This window comes from Cuculus canorus, chromosome 14 (assembly GCF_017976375.1).
Source record: "Cuculus canorus isolate bCucCan1 chromosome 14, bCucCan1.pri, whole genome shotgun sequence".
In the NCBI taxonomy this organism is placed as follows: domain Eukaryota; kingdom Metazoa; phylum Chordata; class Aves; order Cuculiformes; family Cuculidae; genus Cuculus; species Cuculus canorus.
In genome coordinates, this window is record NC_071414.1 from 121,023 (window position 1) to 146,334 (window position 25,312).

General features: G+C 51.2%; 2 protein-coding genes across 17 annotated transcripts; one reads left to right on the plus strand and one right to left on the minus strand.

Moving 5' to 3' along the window:
• Positions 1–1,307: 1,307 nt before the first annotated feature.
• On the plus strand, positions 1,308–17,038 carry LOC104054831 (6-phosphofructo-2-kinase/fructose-2,6-bisphosphatase). Of its 15 annotated transcripts, none has more exons than XR_008452344.1 (14): positions 1,308–1,431; positions 1,929–2,054; positions 2,118–2,214; positions 2,477–2,543; positions 2,641–2,715; positions 2,984–3,040; positions 3,211–3,332; positions 3,596–3,803; positions 5,233–5,379; positions 5,451–5,555; positions 5,636–5,939; positions 6,316–6,410; positions 6,545–8,417; positions 12,082–12,161. XR_008452344.1 is itself a non-coding variant. In XM_054079981.1 (14 exons), the coding sequence occupies exons 1-14, from the start codon at positions 1,404–1,406 to the stop codon at positions 12,304–12,306; spliced, it is 1,545 nt and encodes a 514-aa protein (XP_053935956.1). In that variant the 5' UTR covers positions 1,308–1,403; the 3' UTR covers positions 12,307–17,038. The 15 variants fall into 15 exon arrangements, 13 of the variants coding, with proteins under 13 accessions (XP_053935956.1, XP_053935958.1, XP_009554187.2 ...); XM_054079981.1 differs by lacking the exon at positions 6,545–8,417 and having other exon boundaries at positions 5,636–5,765; positions 5,877–5,939; positions 12,082–17,038; XM_054079983.1 differs by lacking the exon at positions 6,545–8,417 and having other exon boundaries at positions 5,636–5,765; positions 5,877–5,939; positions 6,346–6,410; positions 12,082–17,038.
• A 1,936-nt stretch (positions 17,039–18,974) lies between these two features.
• On the minus strand, positions 18,975–24,321 carry LOC104054854 (ADP-ribosylhydrolase ARH1). Of its 2 annotated transcripts, XM_009555915.2 has the most exons (7): positions 24,257–24,321; positions 23,961–24,184; positions 22,913–23,011; positions 22,736–22,841; positions 21,976–22,055; positions 21,722–21,905; positions 18,975–21,088 (listed from the first exon to the last, which is right to left on the minus strand). In XM_009555915.2, the coding sequence occupies exons 1-7, from the start codon at positions 24,265–24,267 to the stop codon at positions 20,716–20,718; spliced, it is 1,077 nt and encodes a 358-aa protein (XP_009554210.2). In that variant the 5' UTR covers positions 24,268–24,321; the 3' UTR covers positions 18,975–20,715. The 2 variants fall into 2 exon arrangements, with proteins under 2 accessions (XP_009554210.2, XP_053935995.1); XM_054080020.1 differs by lacking the exons at positions 21,976–22,055; positions 22,736–22,841.
• Positions 24,322–25,312: the final 991 nt, after the last annotated feature.

Here is a 25,312-nt window from a genome sequence, read left to right on the forward strand (position 1 = left end):
CTCTTGGGGTCACAATCCCACAAAGGTCCATGTCCATCATCACCACAGATACACTGTCCTGTGCCTGTGTCTGTCCCTGTCCCTGTTCCTCTCCCTGTCCCTATCCCTTTCCCCGTCCCTCTCCCTGTCACTGTCTCTATTCCGTTCCTGTCCTTGTTCTTGTCCATCTCCCTGTTGCTGTTTCTGTCCTGGTATCTCTCCCTGTCCCTCTCCCTGTTGCTGTCCCTGTCCCTGTCTCAATCTCTCTCCCTGTTCCTGTCTCAATCTCTCTCCGTCCCTTTCCCTGTCGCTGCTGCTGCCCCTATCCCTCTCTGTGTCCCTGTCCCAATCCCTGTTTCTGTGCCAATCCTTTTTCCAATCCTTCCCTGTCCCTCTCCCTGTATTTTATCCTGTCTTTCTACCTATCCCTGTCCCTGTCCACCTCTTGTCTTTCTCCCTGTCCTTGTGTCCCTCTCCCTAACCCTGTTGCTGTCTCTGTCCCTCTCTGTCTCCTTGCCCTTTCCCTGTCCCTGTCCTTCTCCCTCTCCCTGTTCCTTCCCTGCCCCCCTCCCTGTCCCTGTTCCTAATGCTCTCCTTGTTCCTCTCCCTGTTGATGTTCCAGTCCCTCTCACAATCCCTCTGACTGTCCCTGTTCCAATCCCTGCCCCATCACTGTGCCTGTCACTGTCCTGTACTTCTCTCTCCTTGTCCCTATCCCTGTCCCCCTCCCTGTCTCATTCACTTTCTGTCTCATTCACTGTCCCTGTTGCTGTCCCTGTCCCTTTCTCAATCCCCCTCCCTGTCTCTGTCCCAAACCCTGCCCCTGTGCTGGTCCCTTTTCCTACATTTTCCCTGTCCCTGTACCTCTCCCATCCTTTTCTCTGTCCTTCTCTGTGTCATTCTCCCTATCCATCTCTCAGCCCCTTTCCGTCTCCTGTCCCAATCCCTTTCTCCTGTCGCAATCCCGTGTCCCTGTCACATTCTGTGTCCCTGTCACTGTGCTTTTTTTCTGTACCTCTCTCCCTATCTCTCTCCCCGCACCTCTCCCTTCTCTGTCCCTCTCACTGTTGCTGCCTCTTTACCTGTCCCTGACCCTATCCCTGTCCTATTCCCTATCCCTTTTCTGTCCCTCTCGCTGTCCCTCTCCCAGCTTCTTCATTTTCAGCACTGTGCTGTGGTTTTCTGAGGATTTGCCAATTCCCAAGAGCTTCCCAAAGCCCAGTACCACCCTGCACCACCCCCAGGGAACAGGATCAGAACTCCAAGAGGATGAGACCCAGCCCTGAAGGGAACAGGATCAGGCCCCTCGGGGGGCCCCCTATGCCCCCCCTTCCACCCTACCTTGGCTCCCAGACAGGGTGTAGCGTTACCTCTGACCTTTTCCGCAAGGAGCAACCTCTGCTCCTGCCTGCAGCCCCTGACAAATGGAGGAGAAAGTGCTGAATATCCCAGGTAAAACAGAAAAAATAGGGGAAAGAAAGGGGGCATTCGGGAGGGGGTGTGTCCTGCCCTGGGAGGGGGGGGCGGGTGGCAAATCCTATGAGCTCCTCCAAAGCAGTCCCATTGCCCTCACACACTATGAGCACCCCTAGAACAGCGTCATTGCCCCCCCATTGCTGCCCCAAAGTAGCCCCGTTGCCTCCCAATGCCATGAGGACCCCAAAACATTCCCATTTCTCCCGCACTGAGCAACCCCTAGAGCAGCCCCATTGTTTCCCCATGCTGTGAGCACCGCCAAAACAGTCCCATTGCTCCCCTAAACCAACTCCATTGCCCCCCAAAGCTGCGAGCACTCCAAAACAGCCCCACTGCTCCCCCAAATCAGCCCCATTGCCCCCCCAATGCTGTGAGTACCCTGAGGGCTGGGAGTTTGGGGTTCAAGAGAGATCCAGGACTATTTGAGGGGGGGGCTGTAGGGAGTAAATATTAATGGACAGCCCCCCTTCCAGCCTCCACACCCCAATTCACCAACCTCCCCACCATGGTGGTGATGGTGGGGTTGCCAGCGCGTGGGAAGACCTACATGTCCCATAAGCTAACTCGTTATCTTAATTGGATTGGGATAGCAACAAGGGGTGAGTAATTAGTTTGGGGGGGATTAATTAGGGGGGATACACCTCTAATTAACTCTCCCAAAGTATTTAATGTGGGGCAGTACAGACGGGAAGCAGTGCGGAGTTACAGGAGCTACGAGTTCTTCCGGCATGATAATGAAGAGGCAATGGAAATCCGGAGGTGGGGAGGGATTTGGGGAACGCTAAGGAGGGGTGGAGGGGATTTTACCCCTTGGGTGGGAAATTTTTGTGGCAGACTAAGGAGGGGGAGGGGATTTTATTCCTTGCAGGTGGAATTTTGGGATACACTAAGGGTGAGGGAGGATTTTAATCCCTGGGAAGTAACTTTGGGAGTATGCTAAAGGGAAGGGGTATTTTACTACTTGGGGACACTTCTTGGGGTACACTGACCCCCCCATCATGCCCAAAAATTCCCTCTCCAGGCAATGTGCATTGGCTGCGCTGCGGGATGTCCACACCTATTTGAGCTGTGAAGAAGGGCAAGTGGCGGTAGGAGATCCCCCTCGTGGATAAAATCCCATATCAAAGGCGAATTTTGCACCCCAAAATTTGAGGGAGCATCTAAACTGCCCCCCCCAACTTTCAGGTGTTTGATGCCACCAATACAACACAGGAACGCCGGGATTTGATCCTGCAGTTTGCAAAGGAGAATGGATACAAGGTAGAATCTGGAGGGAGGGTGTGATTGAGCGAGGGAAAGCTGGGGAGGGGGAAACGACAAAGGATTTGGTGGGGGCTTAAGGGATTGGAGGGGCTTGCAGTGTTGTTTGAGAGGGTTTGGACACATAGGTGGGGTGGGGTGCAATGGGGGTGGTTTGGGGGATAATGTGGCTGTTTTGAGAGGCTTACAGCATGGTGAGGCCTCACAGCTCTCTTTTGGGGGTGCTCACAGTTTTGGGAGGCCCTGTTGACCCCTTCCCCACCCCCAGGTTCTCTTTGTTGAATCCATTTGTGAGGACCCTGACATCATCGAGCAGAACATCAAGGTGGGATCTGGGGGGGGGGAATAAAAAGGACCTGGGGGTGGGGAGAAAAGGGATCAGGATGAGGGGTGGGGACAAAAAGGACCCTGAAGGTCTCCACTGTGTGAGTGACCCCTAAACGTTCTTGTCCCCACCCAAAACCCAATGCCCCCTTCAATCCCTGTGACCCCCAGCAAGTGAAGCTGAGCAGCCCAGACTATGTGGGCCACGGGCAAGAAGAAGCGGTGGCCGATTTCCTCCAGCGCATCGAGTGCTACAGGCACACGTACGAACCCCTGGATGAGAGGAGAGATGGGTGAGAGCGGAGAGGGAAGGAGGGAGAGCGGTGGGAAGACAGATGGGAGAGGGGAGGAAGATGGAAATGAGAGGGATGGAGAGGGGGGAAGGGAGAGGGAAAGGGAAAGGATGGGAAGAGGGAAGAGAGAGGGATGGGAACAGGACATTTCTCCTCCACAATCCCTGCCCTACATCCTCCACATGACCCAGCTCAACTCATCTGCCCCACATCCCTCCCTGGCCCTGGACCTTGGGCCTCGTGCCAAGTTATGGTGGTTCCAGGGCACTATCGTACATCAAGGTCTTTGAGGTGGGGCTGCGGTACCTGGCAAACCGGGTGCAGGGCCACGTGCAGAGCCGCATCGCCTACTACCTGATGAACATCCACGTCACCCCACGCACCATCTACCTCAGCCGCCATGGCGAGAGCCACCTCAACCAGCAGGGCCGTATTGGGGGCGATGCAGGACTGTCTCCCCGCGGGCGGCAGGTTGGGGGGCAGCATAGGTTGGGGCTGCGAGGGGAGGGTCAGTGGGTTCGGGAGGCAAAGAGGCTTGGGGCAGGGGCATGAGATTGGGCGGGTTGTGGAGCAGGGTGTGGGGCTGGGAAGGGTCAGAAGGGCATGGAACAGGTTGTGGGGTGCATCGAGTTGGAGGGGACGCTGGGGGCTATGAGGCTGGAGGTCTTGCGGCAGTGGGGGAGTGGGGCTGGGGAATGTGGGGCAGGGAGGTGTGGGACTGTGGGAGGAGTGGAGGATTGTGGAACAGGGCTGGGCGTGTGGGGCTAAGGAGTGCTGTGAGGCAGCAGAGGAGTGGGGCTGGAGACTGTGGGGTTTGGGTGCTGGGGAGAGGGAGCAGTGTGGGGCTGGGGGTGTTGGGCTGCAAGGTGTGGGTTGGGGCTACAGGAAGTCCCACCAACAAGGGTTGGGCCTTGAAGAAGGCCTTTTTGGGGGGCAGTTTACCCTATTTTGGGGGCATGATCCCCATTTGGGAGGATTAAGTTCATTTTACTGGGGGATTAATTCCACTTCGAGGTACGGTCCCCAATTTGAGAGTGGTTTGAACCCCTTATGGGAGCCACAGTGCCTGTTTGGGGGGGGTGAAGGGGGCAAGCACTCTTTGGGGTTACAATCCCTGGGGTTTGGGGGGATTGCGCTCATTATTGGGGGCTCAGCCCATGTTTTTGAGTGGCATAGTCCTCTCTTTGGGGGAGTATTGAGCCCTTTTTGGGGGTATAGTCCCCATTCGGGGAGAAATTGTGCACTTTTGGGGGTGCAGCCCCAATTTGGGGGGTGATTGAACCCTTTTGGGGTATAGCCCCCATTTTGGGGAGATTGACATCAATTTGGGAGGCATAGTCCTCACTTCGGGGGGGTATTAAGCTCTTTTTGGGGGAATTGACCTCATTTTGGGGGGCACAGTTCCCATTTGGTAGAGGATTGAGCCCGTTTTCAGAGTGGGATTGACCCCTTTTGGGGGCACAGTCTCCATTTTTGGAGGTAGAGTCCCCATTTTGGGGGGGACTGAGCCCCATTTTGGGGGGTACACTCCCTGGTTTTGGGGGAGATTGAGGTCATTTGGGAGGAACAGTCCCCATTTTTGCGGGGGCTGACCCCATTTGGGGAGCCACAGTGCTCATTTTGGGGATGACTGAGCCCATTTTGTGGGTACAGCCCCCATTTTGTGTGGGTTGATGCCATTTTGGGGGCGATTGAGCCCACTTTGGGGTATAGTTCCCAGTTAGGGGGAAATTGAACCCATTTGGGGGTACAGTTCCCATTTTGAGGGGGATTGAACACTTTTGGGGGGAGATTGAGCCCATTTTGGGGGGACATTGAGCCCATTCTAAGGTACAGTTCCCTTTTGCGGGGGGAAGATTGAGCCCTTTTGCAGAAGTGAAACTCACACTCCCCTTCCCAGTATGCCCAGGCCCTGGCCAAGTTCATCCAGAGCCAAAAGATCCTGGAGCTGAAGGTATGGACCAGCCACCTCTGCCGGACCATCGAGACAGCCGAGGCGCTGGGAGTGCCCTATGAGCAGTGGAAGGCCCTCAACGAGCTCGATGCGGTGAGGGGCACCTCTCTGTTGGGGAGTTACACCCCAAAATCTCAACCCCCTGAACCTCTAACACTCTGCAGGGTGTCTGTGAGGAGATGACTTATGAGGAGATCCAGGAGCGCTACCCGCAGGAATTCGCACTCCAGGATCAGGATAAATACCACTACCGGTACCCCAAAGGCGAGGTAACTCCCTCCCCACACTGAGGAGGTGTGCGGGGTTTTCGGGATTCCTCTTCACCCTGTTTTCTCCCCCTCCCTCTAAGTCATATGAAGACTTGGTGCAGCGGTTGGAGCCGGTCATCATGGAGCTGGAGCGACAGGAGAACGTCCTGGTCATCTGCCACCAGGCCGTCATGCGCTGCCTGCTGGCCTATTTCCTGGACAAGAGTGCAGGTGCAGCTCTGAGGACAATTAAGGACATCTTGGGATCAATTCAGGATGCTTTGGGGACACCCCAAACCCTAGCAACCCCTCTACACCTACTTTTTGTGTTGTCCCTCCCAGAGGAGCTGCCTTACCTCAAGTGTCCCCTGCACACAGTCCTCAAGCTGACACCAGTGGCCTATGGTGAGTGTGCCCCAAAATGGGGCCTGTAGCCCTAACATGAGGTCACCTCCCATAATGCGGACCATGCCCCCACAAAATGGGGATTTTTACTTCCTGAAATAGACTCAAACCCTCAAAAATGGGGACTGCATCCCTCAAAACAGACTGTGCCCCCTGCAAGGTCATCAGTCTCCCTTCAAATGGGAACTGTACCTCCCAGAAGGGGGGGTCAGTCCTCTCCCAGAGAATTTTATCCCCCAAAATAGTGTCTTTACCCCCAAAATGGGGAGCATGCTCCTGCAAAATGGGGATTTATTCCCCCAAATTGGGGTCAATCCCCCCAAAACAGGGACTGTATTCCCAAAAAGGGGTCTGTGCACCCCCCTCCCCCTCCAAGCTCTAGCCGGTTCCATCTCTGGACCCTCAGGCTGTGAGGTAGAATCTATCTTCCTCAACGTGGAAGCAGTGAACACCCACCGGGAGCGCCCCCAGGTAAGAGCAGAACCCCTAAACCATCCCAAACCACCCCAAAATGAGGGTGTGGACCTCATTAATCCCTCCATGTAGATTGAGAGGCAGGGATAGTTTTGGGGAGCCCCTCCAAATCCCACATCTTCTCCTCACAGAATGTCGACATCAGCCGCCTGCCAGCCGAAGCCCTAGTCACTGTCCCTGAGCACTATTGAGCCTCTCTAATTAAACCTTACCTTAATGAAGCATGAATATCATGGGATTGTGCCCCAAAAGGGGCATCTTCACTTGTTGGGACAAGGAGAGTTAAAGGGTGGCCTTAGCCTTATGGAATTGGCTTGTCCAGAATGTGGGATCCTTTCCTTGGATCTGGGGAGGGTGTGTTAAATGGAGCCCTGGGGCCCCCCAAAACCCTAGGCTGCTCCCCAGCACAGCCTCACCTTCACCGTGAAGCGCAGCACTTCTGTCTTGGAAGTCTCCTTGGCCATCCATGGTTCCCACTGGTACTAGAATTCTGGGGATCCATCAGTGGGATGGGGCTGATCTCCAGGTACCTGCAAAGGGGTGGTGGTGGTGGTGTGTCCCCATCCCGAAGATTTTGGGAGACTTCAGGATTTTGGGGGCTGTCCACTGCCTCCCCATCCCCGTGGTGCACCCCTCAAGTCACCAGAAGAGTGGGAAACACCAGGAATTCTCTATGTTGTGCTATATAAACTGCCTGGTCAAGGCTGGTGCTTGGGCCGTGCTGTGCAAACCAGGGGCTGAAAAAGGAGGGGACCCTGTAAGGAACTGATAGGAAGGTTTGCCTCAGGCAGCTTAAGATGGGACCTTGTCACCCCGCCAGGCCAGCCCCCTAGACAGATGACTGGAGAAACTGATAATGAGTGGAAGGGGCTGCCTAAACAGAGTTCCAGATAAGAAACAAGTTCTGTCAGAGGTGGGGAATTGTCTTGTCTAGAGTGCTGACATCACACCCCTACATGTGAAAAGGGAGGAAGGGGAGCTGCTGACAAGAAAAAACTTTGTGAGTGAGGATCAGATGATGGCCGGTAAAGGAGACATCCTGCTGAGAGACCAGGAACCTGCACTGGTCAGAAGGCACTGGTTACAGGTTGAAAATCAAATGTGGAATTTGATGTGTTTCATCCAGAGGAACGTTCAAGCCCTGAACCCCACATTCAGGGAATGGGGAATCCTTTCCCTCATGGGATGTGCAGGGCTCCTCCTGGGAGCAGTGAGATGGGGGAGGGAGGTGATGCTGAGTGCAGGACAGGGGGAGGACAGCCATAGGCTCTATGGAGGGTGAATAAGGAGATAACAAAGTGCTGGAGCTGTGAGGAAGTGGTGTTCTCTCAGGGACGACAGTGACAGCAGATGTAGTCAGAAGGAGAAGGAGTTCTATTCTGTTGTGAGGTCTCAGCCATTACAAAGGCGCCATCCACACCACAGCCTACATTGTCCAGAAGGAGAAGGTTATCAGGCATGGTCAACATGGATTCACCAAGGGGAAATCACGCTTGACCAATCTGAGAGCCTTCTGTAATGTCATGACTGCCTGTGGAGATGAAGAGAGAACAGTGGATGTTGTCTACCTTGACTTCAGCAAGGCTTTTGACACTGTCTGCCACAGCGTCCTCATAGAAAAGCTTAGGAGGCATGAGTCAGATGAGTAGACAGTGAGGTGGATTGAGGACTGTCTGGGTGGCAGAGCTCAGATGGTTGTGATTAGTGGTGCAGAGTAGAGTTGGAGGCCTCTAGCCAGTGATGTTCACAGGAGTCAGTATTAGGCCCAGTCTTGTTCAACATCTTCATCAATGACCTGGAGAAGGGAACAGAGTGCACCCTCAGCAAGTTTGCCAATGACACAAAAACTGGGAGGAGTGGCTGATCCACAGGAAGGCTGTGCTGCCATTCAGTGAGACCTGGAGTGGATGAAGAGTTGGACAGAGAGGAATCTCATGAAGTTCAACAAAGGCAAATGTAGAGTCCTGCACCTCAAGAGGAATAACTCCCCCAGCATCACTACGGGTGAGGGGATGACCTGCTGGAAAGCAGCTCTGTAGGGAAGCTCTATGTGCTGAAGGCACATAGATGGATGAAGGCATTGACTGCACCCTCAGCAAGTTTGCAGATGACACTAAGCTGGGAGGAATTGTCGATCTGCTGGAGGGTAGGGAGGCTCTGGAAAGGGATCTGAACAGGCTGGACTGCTGGGCCGAGACCAATGGGATGAGGTTTAATAAGGCCAAATGCCGGGTCCTGCACTTGGGGCACAACAACCCTATGCAGCGCTACAGACTGGGGGAAGAATGGCTGGAGAGCTGCAAGGAAGAGAAGGACCTGGGGGTGCTGGTTGACAGCCGACTGAACATGAGCCAGCAGTGTGCCCAGGTGGCCAAGAAGGCCAACGGCGTCTTGGCTTGTATCAGAAATGGGGTCACCTGCAGGTCCAGGGAGGTTATTCTCCCTCTGTACTCGGCACTGGTGAGACCGCACCTCGAATACTGTGTTCAGTTCTGGACCCCTCACCACAAGAAGGATGTTGAGGCTCTGGAGCGTGTCCAGAGAAGAGCAATAAAGCTGGTGAGGGGGCTGGAGAGCAAGTCTTACGAGGAGCGGCTGAGAGAGCTGGGGTTGTTTAGCCTGGAGAAGAGGAGGCTGAGGGGAGACCTTATTACTCTCTACAACTACCTGAAAGGAGGTTGTGGAGAGGAGGGAGCCTCTTCTCCCAAGTGACAGGGGACAGGACAAGAGGGAATGGCCTGAAGCTCCTCCCTGACAGGGGAGGTTCAGGTTGGATATCAGAAAAAAATTCTTCACAGTAAGAGTCATTAGGCACTGGAACAGGCTGCCCAGGGAGGTGGTCGAGTCACCTTCCCTGGAGGTGTTTAAGGAACGGGTGGATGAAGTGCTTAGGGACATGGTTTAGGGAGTGTTAGGAATGGTTGGACTCGATGATCCAATGGGTCCTTTCCAACTTTGTGATTCTGTGATTCTGTGCTTTGGAGGAAAGGACAGGCATCTTGGGTGGACTACAGGGACGAAGTGAGATCGTGCAGGGAAAAAATCAGGAGGGCCAAGGCCCAACTAGAAATAAAACTCGCTAAGTCTGTGAAAGACAACAAAAAGTCTTTCTACAAGTACATTAGCAGGAAAAGGAGGACAAGGGAGAATATCCAGTCTCTATTGGATGCAGAAGGAATAACAGTAACAGGGGATAAGGACAAGGCTGAGGTACTTAATGCCTTCTTCGCCTCAGTCTTTAATAGCAAAGAAAGTTGTTCCTTCTGTTTACAAATCCAAGAGTTAGAGGGGCAGATTGAGGCTCCCGTGATCCAAGAGGAGGCGGTTAGAGACTTGCTTGCCCAGCTAGACGCCCACAAGTCTATGGGGCCGGATGGGATCCACCCAAGAGTATTGAAGGAGCTGGCGGATGTCCTTTCCAAACCCCTATCCATCATCTTCCAGAGGTCCTGGCTGACTGGGGAAGTTCCACTAGACTGGAGGCTGGCTGATGTTGTGCCCATAGACAAGAAGGGTTGCAGAGAGGATCCGGGGAACTACAGGCCTGTCAGTCTCACCTCAGTGCTGGGGAAAGTCATGGAACAGGTAATCTTGAGTGCTATCATGAAGCACATGCAAGAGAACCGGGTGATCAGGCCCACTCAACATGGGTTTACAAAAGGCAGATCTTGCCAAACTAACCTGATCAACTTCTATGACAAAATCACTCGACTACTGGATGGGGGAGAGGCTGTGGATGTAGTCTTCTTGGACTTCAGTAAAGCCTTTGACACAGTTTCTCACAGCATTCTGCTGAAGAAACTGTCAGCCTCTGGCCTGGACAGGCGCACACTCTCCTGGGTTGAAAACTGTTTGGATGGCCGGGCCCAGAGAGTGGTGGTCAATGGAGTTAACTCCAGCTGGAGGCCAGTGACAAGTGGAGTTCCTCAGGGCTCAGTACTGGGTCCAGCTCTGTTCAACGTCTTTATCAATGACCTGGATGAAGGCATTGAGTGCACCCTCAGCAAGTTTGCAGATGACACTAAGCTGGGAGGAAGTGTCAATCTGCTGGAGGGTAGGGAGGCTCTGCAAAGGGATCTGAACAGGCTGGACTGCTGGGCCGAGACCAATGGGATGAGGTTTAATAAGGCCAAATGCCGGGTCCTGCACTTGGGGCACAACAACCCTATGCAGCGCTACAGACTGGGGGAAGAATGGCTGGAGAGCTGCAAGGAAGAGAAGGACCTGGGGGTGCTGGTTGACAGCCGACTGAACATGAGCCAGCAGTGTGCCCAGGTGGCCAAGAAGGCCAACGGCGTCTTGGCTTGTATCAGAAATGGGGTCACCTGCAGGTCCAGGGAGGTGATTCTCCCTCTGTACTCGGCACTGGTGAGACCGCACCTTGAATACTGTGTTCAGTTCTGGACCCCTCACCACAAGAAGGATGTTGAGGCTCTGGAGCGTGTCCAGAGAAGAGCAATAAAGCTGGTGAGGGGGCTGGAGAGCAAGTCTTACGAGGAGCGGCTGAGAGAGCTGGGGTTGTTTAGCCTGGAGAAGAGGAGGCTGAGGGGAGACCTTATTACTCTCTACAACTACCTGAAAGGAGGTTGTGGAGAGGAGGGAGCCTCTTCTCCCAAGTGACAGGGGACAGGACAAGAGGGAATGGCCTGAAGCTCCTCCCTGACAGGGGAGGTTCAGGTTGGATATCAGAAAAAAATTCTTCACAGTAAGAGTCATTAGGCACTGGAACAGGCTGCCCAGGGAGGTGGTCGAGTCACCTTCCCTGGAGGTGTTTAAGGAACGGGTGGATGAAGTGCTTAGGGACATGGTTTAGGGAGTGTTAGGAATGGTTGGACTCGATGACCCAGTGGGTCCTTTCCAACCTTGTGATTCTGTGAAGGACCTGGGAGTCCTGGTGGACAACAAGCCAATCACTAGCCAGCAATGTGCCTTCATGGCCAAGAAGGCCAATAGTATCCTGGTGTGCATTAAGAAGATTGTGGCAGCAGGGCTATGGAGGTTCTCTTTCCCCTTTACCCTATCCTAGGGATGCCCCATGTGGAGTCTTGTATCTAGTTCTGAGCTCCACAGGTCAAGAAAAACAAGGAATTACTGGAGGGAGTCCTGTGGAGGTCATGGAGGTGACGAGGGGCTGGAGCATGTCATGAGGAGAGGCTGAGAGACACAGGTCTGGTTAGCTTGGAGAAAAGAAGACTGAGAGGGGATCTCATCAATGCTGATCAACATCTAAAGGATGTCCACAGCTCTCTTTACACATGATTGGTGGAATTCTCACCCTTAGTCCAGTGCTGTCATACAGGATGCTTGCTTTCTAAAACCTCAAAATGAGTCTTGGAGAGTTTCTTTGCTGGGATTTTCAGTATCACCACCCCTGACTTTCTGTTGAAGAATGCTTTCAAGAGAAAAATGTAGAGTTTTGTCCTTAGTGACAAAATGACATGGTCTAGTTCTGTGAAATCACTGTTGGACTTGAGTGTATGATTTCTGTCTGAAAGAGGTGATTCTTGTTAAGGAAATTACTTTTAAAATAGAAATATTTATATTTCTACTGTAGCCTTAAATGTTCGATAGACTCAATGAGAATGGTTCTGGTTGATATTTAGTGTTTTCATTTCCCTTATGCCTTTATGTACAGAAATGCATTTTTCACATTTATTTCACAATACAGAGCATGGAAAAAACTGAAGAGATTGAGTGTCAAAATGCCGATGATGATGAGTCTTGCTTCCATCTCAGTCTCTGTTTCACCTCAACTGCCTGGATCTGCCATCCTGCAGCTAGTTTTCCTGTAGAAAAAGCCCCAAGAGTTTTTCTGCTGCATCTGATTTGTACAATTTCAGTGTCGGAAGAAACTAGATTTAAAAACACAGGAAGAGACCCATGTCCTCTTTGATTTCAGGTGTTTTGAGACAAAAAGTGCCTTGGGTCAGACATTCTCCTAAGTCATTCCAGCCTCATCCCATCCATTTTCTTGTTCTGTGTAGGAGGGGGCATGTGAAAATGGAGAGCAGGAAACTTGATTTCAAAGAGAAAGCCCAAGCTAAAACTGGTTCCCTGGAAAATGCCCACCCTGGACCTGGCGGTGGGAACGTCAAGGTAAGGGATGGAGAGCCAGAAGTTGAACTTGAGACAACACACTAAAGCCCCTGTCGGTTATGGGGCTGAGAGCATCACGGAGTCCCCAGGCAGGGCCAGCGAGGCCTCACCACGCAGACTCATCAGTATCTCGTCCTCTGGAAGCACAAACCTGGTTGGAAGAATACTTGCTGTTCCCAGTACCTATGTCCTGGCGAAAACAAGTCTTTTAGACAGAGATGAACAAGTCACTCAATACCTTTTGTGTTTGCAAAATTCATTTTATCAGATGTATAATCATGCCTATTGGTATCAAGGAATAAGTCCTGAGATCAAAGTTCATAAGATAGAGCCTGGGGACAAAGTATATATTAAAAATTTAAAAAGGAAAACTAGGTCTGAACAGAAGTGGAAAGGTCCATATGTTGTTCTGTCAACTTCTTTTTATGCCATCAAGGTGTCTGGAACAGAGAGCTAGACCCATCATTCACACATGCAAAAGGAGACTGGAGAATAGTGGACTTCTGTATTGGTTTGTCTATTTTGTTTTGTATCTCTACAGAACAGTAACATCTTGTGCATGAAGTGTGCTTCATATTATTGAGATGGCTTTACCGATAGAACTATTGTGTTATAGAGCAATTGCTCTTGTAAACTTTTGGGCCAAATTATTTGCATTCAGAAAGACACTGGACAGACTGTTTTTACGTCTAGTAGTCTGAAGTCCAACATGAGAGATCCTATCTATCTTACAATGCTCTCAAATTCTGTGCAAATGATCCTGATGATCCTTGGGATGCTTGGGCCCACAGCTATGGCATTACAGGCCCTGTCCTTTCAGATCACTTACATGTCTATCAGCCAACAAGGGGAATTGGCTCGCGGTGTTATGATCATCAAATGTGGGGAATATCAAATGGGGGAGATATGTGTTGTCATAGATTCAATTCATAGAGCAATCATTTTACTTCTAAATTTAGAATCATTATTTATCAGTATTTTTCTTTGTTCCCATATTATGATTTTTATCATTTGCATCTTTGTCTGGGTAGTTTTAGTAAATGTTATAGGTTTATGACTTTTGCAACTATGAAACAGCTGGTTCAGAAGTGGTGTCACCAGGGTGGAACTGGACAGCTTATGGATGGATAATTTGCGTATCTCCCCTATGAAACCCTCTACTAGCAATCTAAACCTCAGTGAGTGTTGAATTTGTGTAGCTTTGCCTAAAATGGGGAACCAGGGCTTTTGATTAGTTGGCATTCCTATTCCCAAAAATGTGGATTAGAAGAAATATTGGTTTAACACTACTTTTTCCAAAATTTATGAAGAACAGTTTTGGGATATTGGTCTTGCCTGCGATTGGAGATTATTCCTATGTTCGCTGCATATAGAGGTGTTATCTTTCGAGCACTGACAATCAGCGGTTTCTGAAGGAATCATTCTTTTGTAGGAAACTGGACTAAATGTCAGATTATGTCCTCAATCACCTCAGGATTGTGCTTAAATTGGTGAGAACCTGTATACTTAGGAATATTTTGGTTGTGTGGGAGCAAGGCATACAAGGCACACTGCCTTTAGACTGCAGTGGTGTTTGTACATTGCGGGTTTTATCAACCAATTTGGAAATTTACCCACAGACTGTTCCTGGACCTACATGGCACAGAACCTTTTTAACCTGTACCCAGAAGTACAGAAGAAATAACTGAACTATCAAAAGTTATGATTCAGAATCAAATGGCATTAGATATAGTTCTAGCTTCCCAAGAAGGACAAGGTACAGTTTTAATTGTTAGCAGCTGCATGTATACAGGAAAACAGGAGAACTCATGACTGATGTGCAGAAGATTTGGGAAGTAAATTCAACCATGTAGCAAATTCAAAATGATGATACTTCTTGGGGTTTTACTGAAACCTTTTAATAGTTGACTTCTTGGTTTTCAAACTTAGCTACTTGGTTGAAGAACTTACATGTAATTGCATTGGTGATAATATTGATTATAGCTTGTATGATTGTTCTAGTATAATGTTGTATTACTTGTAGTGACATAGAATCATAAAATCACTAGGTTGGAAGGGACCCACTGGGTCATCGAGTCCAACCATTCCTAACACTCCCTAAACCATGCCCCTCAGTACCTCGTCCACCTGTCTCTTAAATACCTCCAGGGAAGGTGACTCAACCACCTCCCTGGGCAGCCTGTTCCAGTGCCCAATGACACTTTCCGTGAAAAATTTTTTCCTGATGTCCAGCCTAAACCTCCCCTGACGGAGCTTCAGGCCATTCTCCCTTGTCCTGTCCCCTGTCACTTGGGAGAAGAGGCCAGCTCCCTCCTCTCCACAACCTCCTTTCAGATAGTTGTAGAGAGTAATAAGGTCTCCCCTCGGCCTCCTCTTCTCCAGGCTAAACAACCCCAATTCTCTAAGCCGCTCCTGGTAAGACTTGTTCTCCAGCCCCCTCACCAGCTTTATTGCTCTTCTCTGGACACACTCCAGAGCCTCAACATCTTTCTTGTCATGAGAGGCCACAACTGAACACAGTACTCAAGGTGCGGTCTCACCAGTGCTGAGTATAGAGGGAGAATCACCTCCCTGGACCTGCTGGTCACACCGTTTCTGATACAAGATGCCATCAGCCTTCTCGGCCACCTGGACACACAGCTGGCTCATGTTCAGTCGGCTGTCAACCAACACCCCCAGGTCCTTCTCCTCCAGGCAGCTTTCTAGCCAGATTTCTCCTAGTCTGTAGCACTATGTAGGGTCATTATGCCCCAAGTGCAGGACCTAGCATTTGGCTTTGTTAAACTTCATGCTGTTGGCCTCAGCACACCAGTCCAGCCTGTTCAGATCCCTTTGCAGAGCTGCCCTACCCTCCATCAGATCCATGCTTCCACCCAGCTTAGTGTCATCTGCAAACTTGCTGAGGGTGCACTCAATGCCTTCATCCAGGTCATTGATAAAGACATTGAACAGGGCTGGACCCAGTACCAAGCCCTGGGGAATCCCACTTGTAACTGGCCTCCAGCTGGAGTTAACTCCATTTACCACCACTCTCTGGGCCTGGCCCAGAAGCAGAATGCTGTAAGAAACTGTGTCAAAGGCTTTCCCTCATCCAGTAGTCGAGTCATTCTGTCATAGAAGGCAATCAGGTTAGTTTGGCAAGATCTGCCTTTTGTAAACCCATGTTGACTGCGCCTGATCACCTGGTTCTCTTGCATGTGCTTCATGATAGCACTCAAGATCACCTGTTCCATGACTTTCCCCAGCACTGAGATCAGACTGGCAGGCCTGCAGTTCCCTGGATCCTCACTGCCACCCTTGTTGTAGATGGGCACATTAGCCAGCCTCCAGCCCAGTGGAACTTCCCCAGTCAGCCAGGACAGTTCATCAGCTGCTTCTTCTTGGCTGGGTGGTCTGTAGCAGACTTCCATCATAATACCTGCCTTCTTGTGGGCTCCTCTGATTTTAACCCGTAGGCACTCAGTCCCTTCCTCACCGTAATTGAGCTCAAGAGTATAACCACATGATTGATAAGGTGCAGCAATGGCTATGGTTCCATTGAACGAGGAATCACAGGGATGTAATAAAAAACAAAAGGAGGGAATAGTTAAAGGAAATGAGGAGATGCAATAAATATATACATGTAGGACTCTGATATTATTGATAGTTGATTGTGATAAATAGAGTATTTAATCATAGAATAGTTTGGGTTGTAAGGAATCTTAAAGATCATCTAATTCCAGCCCCCTTGCCATGGGCAGGGACATCTCCCACCGGACCAGGCTGCCCAAGGCCCCATCCAACCTGGCCTTCTGTGGCATATTGAAGCATGGACTCCGAGTCGGGATCAAAGACCTTTATTAAGCAAAAGCAATCCCTTTTATACCCCTGCCTCATTGAGGCAGAGCTTTCCCTCTTGCCCAAATAACTCATTTATGCTTTCTTGTTTCCCAACCTTGCATAGTCTGTTTTTAGCACAAATATCTACAGCTCTTAGCAACAATCTTGAGCCCGTGGTTTCCTCCTCTCTGCGCCCTTGCTCCTGCCCATTAATCCCATGGTTTCTTGCCCACTAAGGCAATAATATCTTTACTGTTTTCCGTTAACAAATTGCCACCTGGCCCTACAGCCTTCAACACTTCCAGGGATGGGGCATCCACAGCTTCCTTGGGCAACCTGGACCAGTGCCTCACCACTCTCATAGTGAAGAAATTCCTCCTTATGTCTAGTCTGAATCTGCCCATCTCCAGTTTATAGCCATTGCCCCAGTCCTATCACTACATGCCTTTGTAAAAAGAATAATATTTTTACTTCAGTGAGTTTCAATGAACTTGTTTTGAGTTCAGTGGACTTTTTTTACTTCAATGGCCTTGTGTTGACTTCAATTTATTAGTTCCATGTTCAATGGACTTTTTTTTATTTCAGTGTAATTGTTTTGACTTGAATAAACATTTTTTGACTGAAATGTACTTCTTTTGACATAAGTGGACTTTTTCTGCTGGAAGTAGATATTTTAATAAATTCGCTTGTTTTGACTTAAATAAACTTGTTTTCCCTCTAATGGACCTGTGTTGAATTCAATGGTCTTGTTTTGCCTTCAAAAATTTTATTTTGTCCTCAGTGGAGACTTCTTGTCCTTGGGGGACATTTATGACCTCCTATGACTTGAAAGGACTTTTTTTTTTCTTAGGTGGACTTATTTTGGCTTCAGTGGACTTGTTTTGACTTTAGTGGACTTCAATGTACTTCTATTGAACTCAATGGACTTGTTTTCACTTCAATGGTCTTTTGTCTTCAATAACCTTCTTTTGACTTGAGTGGGTTTGCTTTTACTTCAGTGGACTTGTTTTTACTTCATTGGACTTGTTTTTGATGGACTTTTTTAATGTCCATTGACAAGTCCAGTCTTCAATGCACTTTTTTAACTTAAGTGGACTTATATTGATCTCAAAGGTCTTGCTTTGACTTCAGTGGACTTTATTTTTACTTTGATGGACTTGTTTTGTCATAGTGCAGTTATTTTTTTCTTCATTGGGCTTGTTTAGCCTTCTGTGGAACTTTTTGATATATATGGACTTATTTTGACTTCAATGGATTTTGACACCACTGGACCTATTTTGACTTCAATAAATATGATTTGGCCTCAACACACTTTTTTTTTCACTTCAGTGGACTTGTTTTGACCTCAATGCACTTGTTTTTACTTTGATGGACTTCTTTTGACTTCAGTCGACTTCTTTTTGCTCCAATAGATGCCTTGAAATGCCTATGGACTTGCTAAGCTATAGGTAGAACTTTCAGATGGAAGGTGCCACGACAGAAACTGCTGCTTGTTAGTAGCTTTCCCTGACAGCCCCTTCACAATTCCCACCAAAATTTGGCTTCAGTGCTTACTTTACTGTAGAATGGTCATGTGTTTCTAGATGCTTCTTAGCAGAGCCTGCCTCCCCAATTACAAACATATACAGACAGCTCCCAGGACTGAAAGCTGTTGCCTGTTAGTAGTTTCTCCTGGCAGTCTTCTCATAGTCTCCACAAACACAGCGGATTGGTGCTTGTTTCACAGTAGAATGGTCATCTGTTCATGACCATTGTCAGAAGAAAACAGCTTTAAAATGGCAAACACCAGGAAGGTAGCAGGACTGATACCTGCTGCCTGTTAGTAGCTTCCCCTGGCAGCCCATTCAAAACCCTGCCCAAAACTGAGAAGTGGGGCTTGCTTTGCTGGGAATGTTCACCTTGCTCTTGACGATTGTTACCTGAGCCTGGCGCCAAAACTGAAAATGTCCAGGAATTATTCCCACAGGGAAGGTGCCAGGACTGAAAGCTGTTGCCTGTTAGTAGCTTCCCCTGGTATTCTTCCCCACCAACACTTCGGTTCACAACCCCCACCAGCATTTGGTTTCTGTGCTTGCTTTGCTGTAAAAATGGTCATCTGTGTCTGGAGGATTCCAACAAAAGCCTGGCTCCAAAATTGCAAACATCCAGGCATTGCTCTCACAGGGAAGGTGCCAGGACTGCAAACTGCTGAAATTCCATTATTGAAATTTTGACTCAGGGTTCTGCTGAGAATGGCCATAGAATCATAGAACTGCTTGGTTGGTTGGAAAAAGACCTTTAAGATCATTGAGATTTTTTTTTTTTTTTTGCTTAAGCGAATTCATTTCCTTAACATAATGATTTATTCATTTCTGAGAGAGAGTGTGCTGGTTGTATTAATCTTGTTTTACTCTCCCTGCTGCATGCTGCGTGCTTCACAGGTAGCTCCTTGTGGCTTGGGCAGTGCTGCTAACCTCATTATGTCTCCAGAGTCCACTCTATGCAGGAGTTGAATTCACCCTGCCGGTGGGAGGCAAGGGCAGTATCATGGTTTAAGGCTGGTTGGCCACTAACTGAACAAGAGATTAACTTAACGTCTATTAACCCTTCCCCCTTCTCAGAAGAAGAAGAGAAAAGGAATAAAAACTATGGTTTAGAGAAAGAAAAAAAAAATGAACAGTTTTAATGGAACAATAATGATAAAAAGGAAAGATGGAAATATTAATAAGAAAATAATGACATCTATGCAAATACATACAAAACCAATAGCAAGGTCCCCTGATGATGATCATGTCATTACTGACACTGCAGGACAGTGCCACATCTCACCCCAACACTCAGCTTCTGGTTCTATGTAGAGCTCTCAATCTTCAACAAGATCTTCCAGTTTCCAGGCTGGCACCTTCTCATGCCCAGTCAGTCCCTAAACAATGGCAGCCCCTGTGAGCCTCCTCCTCCCTCTCCAGTTTATTGCTGGGTATGACATCATATGGTGTGGAATATCCCCTTGGTCAGTTGTCCCAGCTGTGCCCCCAGCCAGCTTCTTGTGGACCCCCAACCTACTTACTTGTGGAGCAGCATGAGGAGCAGAAAAGGCCTTGATGCTGTGTAAGCACTGCTCAGCCCTAACTGAAACATCCCTGAGTTATCAACCCTGTTTTCAGCACAAATCAAAACCACAGCCCCATAGTAGCCATTAGGAAGAAATTTAACTATCCCAGCCAAAACTAGCACAGGTGGTTAACTCTGGGTTCCCATCATCCTTGGGGCAGCTAAACCCATCAACCATGGGTTGGCAAACCCCAGCACCCAATTTCCACAGGGGCCCCTCACTGTTGGAGTGTTTAACAATGTTAGGCCGTCAGGCCTTTGCCCATCATCTTCAGGGTGGTTAACCATGGGACCCATAACCCCTTGGACCCATCAGCTTTGGGGTTTTTAACCATGGGGGTCCACCACCTCTTAGGGTAGTTAAAACCCACCAACCATTAGGCCCAACACCACGCGGTGGTTAACACTTGGGGCCAATCAGCCAGGGCACTCATCACCCATGGGGTGGTTTACTATGGGGCACAGGGCACACAGGATTTTTAACCCTGGAGGCCCACCACCATGGGGGCCTGTTGCCCAAGGGGTTGTGAAATCTGCTTTGCAGTCATCTCTTGGGCCTACCACCCTTAAGGCTGTCAACCCCCACCAACCCCAAGGGCTATCACTCTTGGAGTTGTTAACTCTTGGAACCCATCACAACTTTGGCCCATCACACCTGGGGTGATTAACTTTGGGGACCCATCACCCCTTGGGCCCATCACTCTCAGGGTGGTTAACTCCCAGGGCCAACATCCCAGAGGACACCCACCCTCTAAAATGTTTAACAATGGGGCACATCACCTTTGGTGTGTTTAATCTCAGCTGTGACAGTGACAGGACAGGAGGCAGAGGGGACAAACTCAGACACAAAGTGACTTGGGAGGACACTTTTTTACTGTGGGGGTGTGACTGAGGCTCCTCAGGGATGTTGTGGGGTCTCTAACTGTGAAGGGATAAAAGATCACCTGTCTGTGGCTACAGTGATCCCCCTGTGGCTTGCCTGAGCCCTCCAGCATCTCTTGAAAGTCCCTGCTTCCTCCCAGGGTCTCCTGAAGTGCTCCTGAGTGCCCCAGGATGCAGTGAAGGTCACTGTTGTCCTCCAGGGACTCTCCCAAGCCCCTCCAGGACCCCATGAAAGTCCTAGCTAACCACCAGGGACCCTTCTGAGCCCCTAGCACCCCGTGAAGGTCCCTGCCAACCTCCAGAGACCCTCCCAATCTCTGCCAAGAGTTGATGAAGGTCTCTGCTACACCCTGGGGACTCACAGGGGCTTTCTTGGATGGGGGCAGCAGGTGACACCAGGGACACAGTGGGAGGCTCAATGTCTCCCCCAGGCCAGCGCGTGGAGACGGTGGGCAGCATCACGCAGCCGACCACGGTGCTCAAGGCGGCAGTGGAGCCCAGGAGGGATGGACGTCAGCCCCCACCGCAGCCCCCAGCACCCAGCAGCGATGGTCCCTGTTGAATCGTTGTCCCCACCATGCAGCACTCCCCTGGCACACAGGTCCTCCCAGCTTCCACCAGCTGTCAGCAAGGCCTCCAAGGCCACCATAGGCGCATCATGGCCACTGCGCCCTGCCCACCCATCCAGTGCCCAGCCCAGGTATGCCACATCCCGCTCGGCTGGTGTCGGAAGGGATGGCATCTGTGGTGGGCTGTGACCCTCTAAAAGCTTCCGGGATTCCAGGTACCTGCAAAGACATGGGAATATTGAGGCCCTTGGGAACACTGGAATAACTGAGAACATGGGGATGCAGAGGTCACTGGAATCATTGGTGTCATCAGTGACAATGGGTTAACCAATGGCACTGGGTGTCACTGAACTGTGTGTCTCCAACAGTACCTGTGGGGACAGGTACCTATGGGGACACTGGGGACAACTGGGACACCTGGAGGCACCATGGAAGTGGCTGCAGTGAGGTCACCAGTAGCACCAGCGAAACCAAGAGTACCAGGCACACTGAGGTCAGCAGGGGTGTTGGATGGCCCTGGGACACATTCCCATAGCTGAGGATGGCAGTACTGATGGGGACAGTGAGGACATCGGGACACTGGGGGAGGTATGGACAGGATAGACACTGGTGACCTTGTGGACATACTGGGTATCAGGGTCAGCAGTGATACCAGTGGCAGTGGGACAGGGAACACTGAGCATATCCAGGCACTGGGGCAGGGCAGTGACACTGGTGTGGTGCACCACTGAGACAGAGAACCTTGCAGGGTCCTAGTGACAACAATGACCTCCTTGAGCCCTTTCCAGTATCCTCATCAACCCCTCCCAGTGCACCCAGTGACCCCACAGAACCCTCCCAGGGACCACTCACCGGTGCCAGACGTCCCCGAAGAAGGGCCAGGCGGCAGCATTGTCCGCCACAGCCACCCCAGCACTCTCCACGTAGTCCCATGCAAGGGGCAGGACCCGCATCAGCTCGGCGCCCCAGCACTCTGGGGGCTCCCCCCGAGCACCCAGTGCCCCAAAGAGAGCCACTGCCAGCGCCCCAAGGTATCCTGTGGGGACAGCAGTTTCAAGGGAGCTGCAGTGTCCCCTCTTCCCCTGTCCCCACCTCCTGGGACCTACCAGTGGGATGGTGGTGGGTCATGCGCCCGCTTTCGATGCTCACTCGGATCAGCGTTGGCAGCTCCCAGGCATGCGGGTACCTTCATTGGCATCAGTCCTGTCCCCATCTTCCTATCTTCCCTCCCTGTCCTTATCCTCACCCTGTCACTCTTGTCCCTGCTGTCCTTGTCCCTGCTGTCCCAATCTGCCCTGGTCCCACTACCTCCATGTCCCCTCTCATGTGCTCTGTGACACCTATGTCACTTCCTCTGTATTGCTGTCCTCATATTCTCCGTCCTTAGGGCTCCCTGTCCCCACTCCCCGAGCTCAGATATCCCTGTCCCCCCCATCCCCACCATACTTGGCCACCCAGCTCCAGCACCACCATGTCCCCATCCCCGTCAGTGTCCCCATTTTCCCACCTTTTACACCCCTCATGTCCCCTTCCCTCCAGCTCTGGCACTCTCAAGTCCCTATGCCCCAAGCTCTGACCACCCCCATGTCTCACCCTCACGTCACCCCATCCCCCTTTATCCCAGTCTCCCCGTGTGCCCATCACCCCAGGTCCAACATCCCTGTCCTGTCCATGTCTCTGTCTCTTCCAGCTAGGACACCCCCACATACCCATCCCTAACACCTGCCATGTCCACATCCCTCCAGATATGACAACCTCTTGTCCCCATTCCCATCCTGTCCCCATCCCGCCAGCTCTGATATCTATGTCCCCCTTCTCCCTACATGTCCCTGCTTGTCCCCATCCCTGCCATGTGCCTGTCCCTACCTGAGGCCGATGGCCAGGCTACGCATGGCAGCCCCGCAGCCAGTGCCGCTGGGGTTGAAGGGGATGCAATAGCCCTTGGGTTCCCCAGGCCGCAGCTGCGAGGTGCCTGGGGGGCACAGGGGGTGTGAGAACCCCTGACACCCCCTGACTCCCCTGAAACCCTTGGACGCCACTCACCCAGGATGCTGGTGGGCCCTGGTTTGCGCCCCTCCATGTCACCCATGGCAGTCACATAGCGATGAGCCAACTCCTGCAGGAGGAGTTCATCCTCCAGGCCTGGGGAGGGGTGGGGGGCGATAGTGAGGATCTCCCCCCCGCCCCCGGGCCACCCAAACTGGAGGGGAGAGGCCCCATGCACCCCTCAAAACTGAAGAGGAAGAGGAAGAGCCCCATTGCACCACCCCCAAATTGTGGTGAAAGGGAACATCACTCCATAAACAAACCAAAACTGAAGGGGAGGGAGGACACCCCCTGTGGACGTCTGGAAGTGGAGGGAAAAGGGCATAGTCCCCATGGAACCCCCAAGACTATAGGGAAAGGGTGACAGTCCCCCATGGATGCCTCAAGACTGAAGGGAAAAGGGGGCACCACACATGGGAGGGAGCCCTCCTCAGCACCTCAGATTGTCTGGGGAAGGGACGACTTTCCCCCCCAAACTGGTAGGGGGAAATGAGGTCCCCCCAGCACCCGACATAGGAGGAAAGGGAACACAAATTGCCACAAACTGTGGGGGAAAATAGGACACACGCTCCCCAGGGGCAGGGGGGATGCGGAGCCCCTCCAGAATTTTTCGAGGGAAAATAGGGAGGCTCACTGGAGCCTGTAGAGGGAGATGGAAATATGATGCCCCCAGGACCCCTCCAGGGCTGGCCACAACCCTCAAATGCTCCTCCAGTTTGGGTTAAGGGTATAATGAGGACCCCAAACCGCTTTGGGAACCCCAATGAGCAGCTCAGAGATACGGTGGGGACCCCTAAACCTCCCCAGGGACCTCCCCACACAGCCCACGAGTGTAACAGTGGCCCCAACACCACCCCGGACTCACACTGTGCAACCTAAGGAAAACAGAGACCCCCCAACTGCCCCCCAGGGAACCCACACGCAGCCCAGGGGTGCAACAGGGATCCCGCTTGCTGGGACTGGGGTGCAATAGGGATGCCAGTCTCTGGGGACCCCCTCTGGGGCTGTGGGGTGCAACAGGGACCCCTTCTGCCCTGCCCCATACCTGTGGCTAGGCCCTCGGCAGTGGCGAGATGGAGGATGGTATCATCACTGACGGGCCATTCGGGGGGCTCCAGGGTGATGGCCTCTAGCCCCCCAAGCTCAGCCAGCTCAGCGTGGATCTGGGCTCCTGAGGTGCAGTACTCCCAACGGGCCCCCCGGTACCCAAGTGCATCCCCAACCCCGCTTAGCACCATGGCTGCTTCGTAGGCTTCCACCGAGGGCACCCTGGGGAAAACAGTGAGGCTTTAGGGGGAGCCAGCAGTGGGGGGCTCAGCGGGAACCATCAAGGGCACTCACGTCTCCTCCATTCCGGTAGCAGCTGAGGGTGCCAATCAGGGTCAGGGTGCAGGGAGAGTGCTGGCTAGGGGCCCTTAAGGAGGCTGAGGACGCCCTAGGGGTTGGGGGGAACCGGGGAGTGGCAGGGAGGGGAAAAGGCTCAGGAGTCCTCAAAAGGCACTAGGAGGGGACTGAGGAGCACCCAGAGGGACACGGATCGACATGGAGGGGGGGAGGTACCCAAAAAGGGCTCAGGGTACCCAATAGGGCATGGAGGAGCCTGAGGGAGGCACCCTAAGGGAATTGAGGGACACCCAAGAGGGAGAAAGAGGACACCCAAAGGGACCTGACAGATACCCAAAAGGGATGAGGAGGCACTTGGGAAACATGCAGAGATGTGAAGGGGCATCCAAAGGGGCACACAGGCACATGGAGTGCATCTGAATGAAGGGGACTTGAAAGGATTTAGGGCACAGAAAGATGGGTTTGAGCAAGCACCAGACGAGGACAGTGACAAGGAGGAAAGGACCATCTCCAAGTGAAGGTGTCTCTGTCAAAGGTTTTCCCATATTTATTTCACTGGGACGGAGCAAAAACATGACCCTAGGCTGTATTTTTGGGTGAAATCCCCCCAAAGTACTTATTGCCTGGGTCCTGCCAGGACAGGCCAGCGCTATGCAGACCTTGTCTGATGACTGGGGTTGGCTCCAACCTAAAACCAATGAGTTTTGCTACTCAAAAACAGTAAAATGAATGTGTGGTGGTGGCAGTGAGTGGTTAAAAGATGGTCCTTAAATTTCAGAGCCTTAATTACTGAGTCAAGCAGCAAAGCCTCAGCTGGGCCCTATGCCAGTCCCAGAGAAGTGCAACTGCTGGCTCCCCAGCAGCAGGTTTTCATTATTTTTGTCCAAATTTTTGTCCAAACTATGCCAAACAGGACACAAATCTCTGATCTGTTGTAAAAATTCAGACGTGGAAGCAACACATGGTTGGAAGTAAAACAGGTGAATAATGAGGTTTAAAATTCAACATAATTTTGGAAAAAATGGGAAAAAAACAATCAGTGCACAAAAAAAA

Coding starts and splice junctions, on each gene's coding strand:
- LOC104054831 (XM_054079976.1), top strand. CDS start 1,404: ATGGAGGAGAAAGTGCTGAATATCCCAG. Junction 2,544..2,640: donor GTGAAGAAGGGCAAGTGGCG/GTAGGAGATCCC, acceptor CCCAACTTTCAG/GTGTTTGATGCCACCAATAC. Junction 3,333..3,595: donor CTGGATGAGAGGAGAGATGG/GTGAGAGCGGAG, acceptor TGGTGGTTCCAG/GGCACTATCGTACATCAAGG.
- LOC104054854 (XM_009555915.2), bottom strand. Junction 23,012..23,960: donor TGCCGAGGGCCTAGCCACAG/GTATGGGGCAGG, acceptor ACCCCTCCCCAG/GCCTGGAGGATGAACTCCTC. Junction 21,089..21,721: donor TTCGGGGACGTCTGGCACCG/GTGAGTGGTCCC, acceptor ATGTCTTTGCAG/GTACCTGGAATCCCGGAAGC.